General features: G+C 41.9%; 1 protein-coding gene across 1 annotated transcript; it reads left to right on the forward strand.

Annotated features, from left to right (window-relative positions):
- Nucleotides 1-211: 211 nt before the first annotated feature.
- LOC115141915 (transmembrane prolyl 4-hydroxylase-like) lies at nt 212-10,182 on the forward strand. The gene is made up of 9 exons (XM_029681307.2): nt 212-1,224; nt 1,409-1,490; nt 1,663-1,853; nt 2,460-2,556; nt 4,461-4,623; nt 5,770-5,955; nt 6,248-6,338; nt 8,572-8,695; nt 8,989-10,182. The coding sequence occupies exons 1-9, from the start codon at nt 853-855 to the stop codon at nt 9,216-9,218; spliced, it is 1,536 nt and encodes a 511-aa protein (XP_029537167.1). The 5' UTR covers nt 212-852; the 3' UTR covers nt 9,219-10,182.
- The last annotated feature ends 2,192 nt before the right edge of the window (nt 10,183-12,374 follow it).

The raw sequence follows: 12,374 nt of genomic DNA on the forward strand, positions 1-12,374 counted from the left end.
AACTTGCAAACTAGCAAAGAATATCAACAACTGTGCACACGCGCGGCTCTGCACTCTGATCTGAACTGACCTGAAAAGTGCATTAACCATTTGGTTGAAAGACCGAGCCAAAGTGTTACGTGGAAATGCACTGTCAATCACTTACTTTCGCAAGGGAATCAGCATGCAGTGTCGACTCGAGACGTCAGGGGGCACTACTGTCCTTTTGCTCCCTGCTCGCTGTCAAGCGTGATAGTTTGAAGTAGCTGCGAGATGAGCTACTGCAGTAATTGTCAGGGCAATGGTGGCGCATTATCAGCCGGAAAACAAACGCCACAGAGGAATTTGTGGCAGGAATGAGAGTTCTGGGTCGGCCGCATATTTGTTCGTTTTTCAATTTTACTAGATGATTACTGCACCAAGGACCTTCGAATGGATATATCGCACACCTTTTGAAATGGCTATTTTTCCTCTATTTTTAGAAGTACGCAACACGGATAGCTGAAATCGCAACGTAAACAAGACGCTGGATTAAGTCCTCTGCAGTGCTGGGAGTGTGATTTAGAACTAACGTTGCTGTGATTTCAACCTAAAGAACCACCAAACTTCACGTGTTTCACGTCGCTTATATTTAGAGAAAATAATAACATAAACTAGCTAGTTGACAGGTACCATATCAGAGAATGGGTATTATGACTGGCAAGATATGGTGATTGAGTCGGGACGGTATGGATTGTGCACTGATGCGGTAACTTTTATGACCTAGCCTACCAGAAGAGAACTGACTCCATTGTTTACAACGTCAATTCAATGACATGTCTTTCTCGTTAGAGCCACAAATGTAATCAGAACAACAAACCAGTGATAAGCTTTATGGTCCGTAATCATATCAGGTCAAAGATGATTGAACCACAGTGTTGCGACGACGGTGATGAACATGAAACCCTGCCATTACCAACCCTACCCTCTATGCCACGAGAGCGGGTCCCTTTGCAGAAGAGCAGCATATGCTCCCGTTCCTACTTCATGGTGGTGATGGTCTTTTTCCATGTATACATCATCAATGTCATTGTGCTACTCCTATACGTGCACTACAACAACGGCCCAGGAGACGTACTGGCCACCCAGAACAGGGATGAGGCAAGCGGGGGAAGCAATCATCACAAGCCCCCCGAGTCCCATCAGCAACCGTCATATTCTGGCTTTCAGCGGGACATGTACCTTCCACGCCTAGAGGGCATACGGGTGAGATAAGGATGCCCGTGTAATTCTGTGTCTGTTTAGCCCAGAGCTCAACCTTGCAGAAAGTAGGTGTATAATAAGCTTCAGCGCTGGGCTAGTGTCAGTTGTGCTATTCTACTTCCATACGAATGGTGCGTTCCATGTAATCTTGAAGGCATGAAGTTATAGTCATAGTGTTGTCTCTCAGGTGGGCCATGTCCAGAAGGTGTCACTGGTGCCAGACAAAGTGCATGAGATGCGGACCCTGAGCCTGAAGCCCCTACTGTTTGGTGAGAGCTCGCTACTAAACTTCTGCTCTGCTCAGCCCTCTTCACGGAGTTAGTGTCTGCTGTCATTGCTCTCAAAGGTTCTCTGTTTACGTTGAAGTTGCATGTGTGTGTGCATTTGTGTGTGTGTGAACACCTATGCGTGTGTGTGCTGTGTGTGTATCTGTCTCTCCAGAGATCCCAGGGTTCCTGTCTGAGGAGGAGTGTCGTGTGGTGGTGCAGCTGGCTCAGCTGAAGGGCCTGATGGAGAGCCAGGTGATGGTGCCTGAAGGACAGGAGGAGCTGACGGAGCAGCTCAACCTTAGCCCTGATGAGATTTTCAACCTGCTGGACCTCAATCAGGACGGACAGCTCCAACTCCAGGAGGTGGGTGGGCAAGCAGGCATGTGTGTGTCTGTGAGTGAAGTAAGTAACCTTGCACAAGTCTTGGTTTGTGCGAGCCAGACTAGATCATAGGAGCAGGTTCCTATCTCCTGTTTCTCTAGCGTGAGGTAGCTTGATGTACAAGTACACCCCCTGGACAGAACACTAGTCTATCTCCTGTTTCTCTAGCGTGAGGCAGCTTGATGTACAAGTACACCCCCTGGACAGGACACTAGTCTATCTCCTGTTTCTCTAGCGTGAGGCAGCTTGATGTACAAGTACACCCCCTGGACAGGACACTAGTCTATCGCAGGGCCTCACCCACATTCTATCTCCCTAATGCTGAGTGCCAAGCAGAGACTCATCGGGTCCCAATTTTTACAGTGTTTGGATTGAAGTCCCAACTTTCCAATCTCAGGGCAGACACTAACCACAAGGCCACTGGGTGGTGGGGCTGGGTACTGTGGCAGCAAAATATCAATGTATTTTGTTCCTTTATAATGGATCAATAAAGATGTATTGTATTATCTTCTATATGTCTGTGTAATGTGTGCTTTTTTACATTAAAAAAAAAACATGTTATAAATGTGTTTCCTGGGCCTTCTACAGATATTGACCCATTCACGAGTGAGGGATGGGATCTGGCTGACACCAGAGAATCTGAGAGAGATCTATGCTGGACTGAAGGCTGACCCTGACGGTAACGGTAAGAGACTGTCATTCTCAGCAAGGCCTCAGCATACAGAGCTAACTAATCCATAACACCAACAGCACTATAATCCGTCTGTGACACCATGTCAAATTGAAAACCAGTTCCAGGGAACAAGCATGAAAATAAAAAGTAGTATTCTTTGCACAGGGACAATGATCATCCACAGCAGCGTCTCCACGAGCTTCTTCTTGTCAGGCTTATCATGAAGTCGGAAGTTTACATACAATTTAGCCAAATACATTTAAACTCAGTTTTTCACAATTCCTGACATTTAATTCAGGAAAAAAATTCCCTGTCTTAGGTCAGTTAGGATCACCACTTTATTTTAAGAATGTGAAATGTCAGAATAATACTAGAGGATGATTTATTTCAGCTTTTATTTCTTTCATCACATTCCCAGAGGGTCATACGTTTACATACACTCAATTAGTATTTGGTAGCATTGCCTTTAAATTGTTTAACTTGGGTCAAACGTTTTGGTAGCCTTCCACAAGCTTCCCACAATAAGTTGGGTGAATTTTGGCCCATTCCTCCTGACAGAGCTGGTGTAACTGAGTCAGGTTTGTAGGCCTCCTTGCTCACACACACTTTTTCAGTTCTGCCCACAAATATTATATAGGATTGAGGTCAGGGCTTTGTGATGGCCAATCCAATACCTTGACTTTGTTGTCCTTAAGCCATTTTGCCACAACTTTGAAAATATGCTTGGGGTCATTGTCCATTTGGAAGACCCATTTGTGACCAAGCTTAAACTTCCTGACTGATGTCTTGCGTTGTTGCTTCAAAATATCCACATAATTCTTCTTCCTCTATTTTGTGAAGTGCACCAGTCCCTCCTGCATCAAAGCACCCCCACAACATGATGCTGCCACCCCCGTGCTTCACGGTTGGGATGATGTTCTTCGACTTGTAAGCCTTTTTCCTCCAAACATAACGATGGTCATTATGGCCAAACGGTTCTATTTTTGTTTCATCAGACCAGAGGACATTTCTCCAAAAAGTACGATATTTGTCCCCATGTATAGTTACAAAACACAGTCTGGCTTTTTTTATGGCGGTTTTGGAGCAGTGGCTGCTTCCTTGCTTAGCAGCCGTTCAGGTTAGTGACGATACAGCACTCGTTTTTACTGTGGATATAGATACTTTTGTACCTGTTTCCTCCAGCATCTTCACAAGGTCCTTTGCTGTTGTTCTGGGATTGATTTGCACTTTTTGCACCAAAGTATGTTCATCTCTAGGAGACAGAACGCGTCTCCTTCCTGAGCGGTATGACGGCTGCGTGGACCCATGGTGTTTATACTTGTGTACTATTGTTTGTACAGATGAACGTGGTGGTACCTTCAGGCATTTGGAAATTGCTCCCAATTGGGATGAACCAGACTTGTGTCATGGCTGATTTCTTTTGATTTTCCCATGATGTCAAGCAAAGAGGCACTGCGTTTGAAGGTAGGCCTTGAAATACATCCACAGGTACAATTCCAAGTTACTCAAATTATGTCAATAAGCCTATCAGAAGCTTCTAAAGCCATTACATCATTTTATGGAATTTTCCAAGCTGTTAAAAGGCACAGTCAACTTAGTGTATGTAAACTTCTGACCCACTGGAATTGTGAATTATAAGTGAAATAATCTGTCTGTAAACAATTGTTGAATAAATTACTTGTGTCATGCACAAAGTAGATGTCCTAACCGACTTGCCAAAACTATAGTTTTGTTAACAATACATTTGTGGAGTGGTTGAAAAACGAGTTTTAATGACTCCAACCTCAGTGTGTGTAAACCTCCGACTTCAATTGTACCTGTAGCTAAGTGACCCCTGTCTGTGTGTCTTTGTGATAGCTATCTGACCCCTGTGTGTCTGTGACCCCTGTCAATCTGTCTGTGCGTGTTTGCATTAGGCTTGCTGAGCCTGGAGGAGTTCAGGAGTCTGGACAGTAATGCGTTCCAGCGGTTCTTGCAGCAGCGCGGGGTGAAGAGCAGCCAGCTGGTCAGGAACAGCAGACACACCTGGCTGTACCAGGGAAAGGGGGCACATCAGGTACTCCGAGACCTCAAGAAGAGGTGAGGAGAGCATCGCTGTCAAATGTTGTCTTGGCCTCGTAGTCTCGCCTCTGCACTGGTCTCTATCTCTCCTCTCTCTCTTCTATTCCCTCTATTACGTTACTATTCCAAATGTTTTAATGACGTATAGTTTTGTATGAAAAGAGTAGTGGGATTTTACTGATATTGTTCCCATTGCATGTGTATAGATAACACTGGGATAGAGGATTTTTTTTCTCTGCTTTTTTTTAAAGCCAAGAATACTGAACAAAAATATAAATGCAACAATTTCAATGATTTTACTGATATAATATAAGGAAATCAGCCAATTTAAATACATTCATTAGGCCCTAATATATGGATTACACATGACTGGGCAGGGGTGCAGCCCCTAGGCCTACCCACTTGGGAGCCAGGTCCACCCACTGAGGAGCCAGGCCCAGTCAATCAGAATAAGTTTTTCCTCACAAAAGGGCTTTATTGCAGACAGAAAATAACCTCAGTTTCATCAGCTGTCTGGGTGGCTGGTCTCAGAAGATCCCGCAGGTGAAGATGCCAGATGTGGAGGTCCTGGGCTGGTGTGGTTACACGTGGTCTGTTGTTGTGAGGCCTGTTGCATGTACTGCCAAATTCCCTAAAACAACTTTGGAGACTGCTTATGGTAGAGAAAGGAAAATACAATTCTCTGGCAACATCTCTAGTGGACATTCCTGCAGTCAGCATGCCAATTGCGCGCTCTCTCAAAATTGAGGCATGTGTTGTGTGACTAAACTGCACATTTAAGAGTGGCCTTTTATTGTTCCCAGCACAAGGTACACCTATGTAATGATAATTCTGTTTAATCCGCTTCTTGATATACCACCCTGCCAGGTGGATGGATTATCTTGGCAAAGGAGAAATTCTCACTAACAGGGATATAAACAAATTTGTGCAAAACTTTTGAGAGAAATAAGCTTTTTGTGCGTATGGCACATTTCTGGGACCTTTTATTTCAGCTTGTGAAAAATGGGACCAACACTTTACATGTTGTGTTTATAGTTTTGTTCAGTATATGTTTGAATACATGAATAAAAATAGTTTGAAAAACGCCATGGCCAAGGTTATCGGAATCTGATGTTAAGGATTTTTGTCCCTTTCTCTCTCTTTTCTCTTCTCTCTCCTCCCTAGGGTGACCCGTCTGACCCGGCTGCCCTCTGCGTTGGTGGATCTGAGTGAGCCACTCCAGGTGGTGCGTTATGAGCAGGGTGGTCACTACCACGCCCACCACGACAGCGGCCCTGTCTACCCTGAGACAGCCTGCACACACACACGCCTCGCTGCCAACACCTCCACACCCTTCGAGACCTCCTGCAGGTGAGAGAGAGCTGTGTTGAGTCAGCCAACGCCTTGATCTTGGCTTTGTTTTAATCATACTGTATATTCATAATTCTGGTTAGATGTCCTTTGGGTTAAGATGGTTAGGTGGAGTTATTGTGTGATAATGTACTGTAAAGTCTGTGAACGTTAGGTGGATGTGTTTGTGGTAAACTATGTGTTGTATGGCTGTGTAACTTAGCGCATGTAAATATATCAGTTTGTGACTAAGGCTTACATATCTATGGTGTTGTTGGTCTGTGTGTGTATTAAATATGTGTTGCACACCCAGGTACATCACAGTTCTCTTCTACCTAAACTCTGTTGAGGGGGGTGGGGAGACCGCGTTCCCTGTGGCAGACAACAGGACATATGAGGAAGTGGTGCGTTATTTACTCTGTGTGTCTGTGTGTGGGTTCTTGTATGTTTATATAATTTCTATATTATGTGTTTGCGTGTTTGTCTGTGTACAGCTGTATGTGTATCTCTATGTTTTTGTCCATTTTTTAATTTTTATTTATCCTCTATTTTACCAGGTAAGTTGACTGAGAACTCATTTGCAGCAACGACCTGGAGAATAGTTACAGGGGAGAGGAGGGGGATGAATGAGCCAATTGTAAACTTGTCAATGGTATTAATGAGTGATTATGTGTGCAGGGCTTGTCCTCTTGTCCTGAACAAGTTAAAAAAAAAAAAATAAAAAAATCACAATATCAAACAATTAAAAAAATATATTTGTTTATGTTATTTAACCAGGCAAGTCAGTTAAGAACACAATCGACAGATTTTTACCTTGTCAGCTCGGGGATTCGATCTAGCAACCTTTCGGGTTACTTGCAAAACACTCTAACCACTAGGCTACCTGGTGCCCCAATTACTTTGATCAGAATTGAATCAGAGAGGCCAACATTGGGATAATATTCAAATCTATTTTTCATGTACATAAATACAAACCCTACATGTCAAAGTGTAGGTGACATACATATTGGCTAGAGCCTCATGTCCAACCCGATGCTTTAATGATACTTTTAATTACAAAAATATAAATATTGGCTAAACACCAGTCATGTGTGACAAATATAGTCTAATGAAGGATTATTAACGTTTAAAGGCTTGATTCTGTTGAAAAACACAAGGCTCTGTTTGTTCAGATCAAATAGTAAAAAGACCGGAGAGTGAAGGACAGTGCCTGTTGTGCACCGCACATCACCCATCTTGAATCTGAGCTGAGGAACATTTTGAAACTATTTAACCATAAACTTAATTGTTTAAAACCTGGACATTTTATGTAATTTCATGAAGCATGTCTTAACTTGTTTCAAAGTAGGCTAGCCAAAATACCATCATAGAAATGCTGAAGGAAGTATTTTATAAACACTTAATATCCTAGCATTTTTCTCATGTTCTATTGGTTTTCAAATCAACTTTATTGTATTGTCCAGCAGCCAAAGGCATAATCCTAGTCATATTAGTAACCCATGCTAGTTGATGGATCTTTAGATCTCCCCTTTCTTAGTTTCTAACGGATATTTTAATCTCTGTCAAATTAAACAGCTCGCACATTTGATGTGCTTTTGAGGACAGTGTTTTCCCGCTAATTGCATTTTGGAACATTCACGCATAACCTACAGTCATGTGCGCGTTGTTGGGGGTATAATATGAAGAAATAAAACGTTATCAACATTTTAAGCTAAATGGTCTGATCCATCAGCCTCATTGCTTTTTAAATATTTTTTTATGTGCAGTGGTTGTATGAATTTGGGATCTGTCGTCCCAGAGTCCATTTTGAATCATAGACATATTTTTTTATTGTCACAGGGAAGATGGGACGCCCATAATTTAGAACTCTGGAGGGAATTATTTTATAAAGAGAAAGTATTTGGTCAATGTATTGTTGCAATATTTGGTCAAACGTTTTACTTTACATAACCATGTCATAACAACTGTCAACTTGTCATGACATGGACATAACTGTCATGACCCATATATTTACACCTGTTGTGACATATTGCATTATTTTATGGCTGCTTATGACACCTACACAAGAGTGTCAACCCACATATATTCAAATGAGTTATTTCCCTGCCAAGGATTTTCCTATTGTTTTGAATGTTTGTTTCTTAAATCCTTTGTTGTTGTAATGAATCGTTTTTTGAATAAATGTGGATTTTGACACTCTTATGTAGGTGATATAACCAGCCATAAAATAACGCAATATATGTAACAATAAATATATGGCTCATGACAGTGTTATGACCATATTATGACAAGTTATGTCAGCTGTTATGACATGGTTATGAATGTGTCATGCCGTGTTATGACATTGGGTGACAAGTATAGTGGTACCCAATATTTTATAGGCTACCAAGGGTGGCCAACCATCCTCCAGGAGAGCCTTAAAGTGGCATTGTTGTATTTTGAGACAGGCTTGACTATGCAAAGCAGCCAATAGGCAGAGTTTTTTTGTTTTGTCTTTCTCTATGGTAAAATGGATAGCAATGCATTTTATTTTGTAAAGTGGTTCCTTGCATTGTGTTAGACCATGTATTATTTTGGGACAAGTGACTTGAGCTTTTGGCAAATGGCAAGCCCTGGTGCGTATGTTTGTGTTTTCAGTCTCTGATTCAGAACGATGTGGATCTTATGGACACGAGGAAGAACTGTGATAAGAGCAACCTGAGGGTGAACCCTACTAAAGGGACAGCTGTGTTATGGTACAATTACCTCTCTGATGGACAAGGTACAGACATAGTATGACCCTTCAATGTACACACTACTACAGCTTAATTACTGCCCATCAGACAGGACACACAACTTATTGTACACAGCAATTTACCCCATTTCATTCTATCACTGCTGTTCAGGTCCTTATTTAAAAACTGAAGCATGTGTAGTTTTGATGAAGGTTATGCCCACTGTTTTAGAAACGCATTGAAAAAGAATACTCCTACTAGTCCACATGGCAGTTATCAGTTATGCTGTTATCAAAGCTGCTTTTGAATACACATATGAACTGGTCTCTGTTACCCACAGGCTGGGTGGGGGAGCAGGATGAGTACTCTCTGCACGGTGGCTGTGTGGTCACCCGCGGGACTAAGTGGGTGGCCAATAACTGGATCAACATCGACCCGGACTACCAGCGCCAGGCGCGCTACCAGCAGCTGGTGTCACAGCAGGGGGAGGAGGACGCAGAGGACGAGGGGGAGCAGTCTCAGCCCAGCCCTGAACAACTGCACACTGCTGACTCCCATCAGGAACTGTAGCTGTACTGCTGTAGCCTAGAAACCAAAAACAATAACCTCCCCGTAAGTCCACTAATTACACTAGTTCCAACTTTGAAAGCTGGTCCCAAAGATGGGTGGTTCAAATATTTGTTCAGACATTGTAGTTTGTGGGCATAGACCTCGTCCACCCCTCTTCTTCAGCCCAAAGCTACCCTACCACCACCCCACGCCCCAACCTAACTTGACTCTGTCCTGCTGTTCACAATCTCCCATGACGACACTTCTGGCCAGTACGAAGAGATATTTGATATTCAGGGACTGTGATCACTTAGGTTTTATGCAACTGTGAGAGGGGGAAAAATCTAATTTTCTGATTTCCTTGTTTGTTCACTGTTTGTTGAATTCATGTGTAATTCCAAACTTTGTTTACATTATATGTATGCACAATTTTACCTCCCTTCTGTGTGTCACAAAACATTCATGTTAGATTTTCAGTGAGTGAGACTGTCATTCTGATACACATATTGCAGAGGGTCAATCATGCTACTATTTGCATGTACGTGCATTCGTATGAGCTGTTACATTAGGCTTTGTGCAGGTTTTTACAGTGTCATGTTTAACATAGACTAGAGCGAAGATCGTGTCTGCTCTGATCCTCTGTATCTTTGGGTGATGACGTTGTCTGCCATCACCCAAAGACCCCTCCCCCATCTTCAGCTGTGATGAAGCATGTTAACTGTTATTTAAACGTTTTACAGATTGTTTTATTTATTTATTATCTATGTTTTATGTATGGGGGAAATTATTTTCATTCTGTCACTTGATTCCAGTACTTCTCAATCTACTTCAGGTATTTGATTTATATGTATTTTTAAAGTATTATTTATTTATTCCATATTGTTCACTTTGTTCCATGTTGTGTTGTTCACCTTGTTTCGTGTTTGTTCCAAAATGCACTGAATCACTTTCCTCTGCTCCAAATAAAGTATATTTTAGGTTTTGAGTAATAGTTATTTCTCTCATTTCAGTGGAGTCACAGAGATCGAGTAAGGCCCATTGCCAAAGCTGTTTCTGACAGAACCCTGGCAGAAGCATATCCATATTTGGCAACTAGTCCCCCTGCTCTGTTGCTCTTGTTCGGGGGAGGATATTATTTCGACATTGTAGGGGTTTACTGTACCTTCCACTTTTTGTAGGTATTTCATTAATTATTAAGCTCTTTTAAAAATGTTGATACATTGAGGTTTCATACACTGACCTCGCTATAAGAAATGCATGACTGCATTAGAACTACCATATACACAGTATATACCTGTATACTAACTTCCCAATTTACAGTAACTTTTCAAAAGGGTAGGGGCGCGCCCCCATAACAAAGTATATAAGAAATATGCAGAATGTCAGACTTCGGGTAAGGCTCCTCAGAGTTTGGTGTTGCACTGCATCTCCTGCAATGACATTTACAGACATGGTTAATATTTACAGAGTCTTCCATATTGTATTTTCCATTTAACTGTACTGAATGATTGTATTGTATGTGTTTTGGCATGCAGATATGCATGTCTCTCATCAGTGAATACTCACAGCTCGGCGTTGATGTTCTCTGGTGGCCAAGGCAGTGAAGCGCAGCATCATGGACTGGAGCAAACAGATGTCCTTTAGTGATGGACTCAGAAGAACACTCCCAGCTCTTAACTGCTCCACTACAGATGCTGGATAGTAAGAGTATGAGTTATTTACACATCCTATTCAAAGTAATGAGTTATTAATTTATTAGCCACAGATACAGGTTTCACTTACATTGAAACCTAGCCATGTAGACAGTAACATCAATCTCACCAAAGTTGTAAAATATCTGTCAAAACTGGACTGGAGGATAAACACTCTGCTTTTAAAACCTCAAGGATCGGACCCTTTTTTTCCATTTTCACCTAAAATGACATACCCAAATCTAACTGTAGCTCAGGCCCTGAAGCAAGGATATGCATATTCTTGATACCATTTGAAAGGAAACAGAAGTTTGTGGAAATGTGAAATTAATGTAGGAGAATATAACACATTAGATCTGGTAAAAGATAATACAAAGAAAAAACGTGTTTAAAAAAAAAAAGTACCATCTTTGAAATGCAAGAGAAAGGCCATAATGTATTATTCCAGCCCAGGCACAATTTATATTTTGGCCACTAGATGGCAGCAGTGCATGTGTGAAGTTTTAGACTGATCCAATGAACCATTACATCTGTTCAAAATGTTGTATCAAGAATGCCCAAATGTGCCTAATTGGTTTATTAATAACTTTTCAAGTTCATAACTACACACTCAAACAATAGCATGGTATTCTTTCACTGTAATAGTTACTGTAAATTGGACAGTTCAGTTAGAATTTAAGCTTTCTGCCAATATCAGATATCTATGTCCTGGGAAATGTTCATGTTACTTACAACCTCATCCTAATCGCATTAGCCTACGTAAGCTCAACCATCCCGTGGGGGACCCACTGATCCTGTTATCTCAACCTACCAAACCTTTGTCATCCTAATAATTTTCTCCCCTTATGCCTTTTATTGGAGGTACATTCCTGATTTTTGTCTCTTCAATTCAAGGCCATCTCCCCGATCTCATAATTTCCCTCTCCTCATCATCACCCACTCACATTTCTCATGGTCTTGATAGCCCCGGTGTTGATGAAGTTAGCCGTGGATAGGTCTAGGATGATGGAATGGATGTCAAAAGTCCTCTTGCCCAGCGAACCCTGGGAGAACTTATCCAGGTCCCGGCTCATGGTATCCTCACTATGTGGAGCCCAGAGTGGTGGTGTCCCTGTCTTGCAGTTCCGACTCTGTCACTAGGGTGGCACTGTCTGTTCTCCACCGCCCTTCAGGTACTCCCAGCTGCAGTGGTCATCTGACACACCAACCTGGTTGGTCCCAGTGAGGTTATACAGTGCCTTTAGAAAGTATTCATACCTCATACCTTATTACAGATTTTGTGTTACAGCCTGAATTCAAAATGGATTACATGTCTTTTTTTCCTCACCTACCTACACACAATACCCCATAATGACAAAGTGAAAACATGTTTTTAAAGATTTTTGCCAAACTATTGAAAATTAAATACAGAAATATCTCATTTACATAAGTATTCACCACCCTGAGACATACATGTTAGAATCCCCTTCGGCAGCAATTACAGCTT

This window comes from Oncorhynchus nerka, linkage group LG2 (genome assembly GCF_034236695.1).
Source record: "Oncorhynchus nerka isolate Pitt River linkage group LG2, Oner_Uvic_2.0, whole genome shotgun sequence".
NCBI lineage: Eukaryota > Metazoa > Chordata > Actinopteri > Salmoniformes > Salmonidae > Oncorhynchus > Oncorhynchus nerka.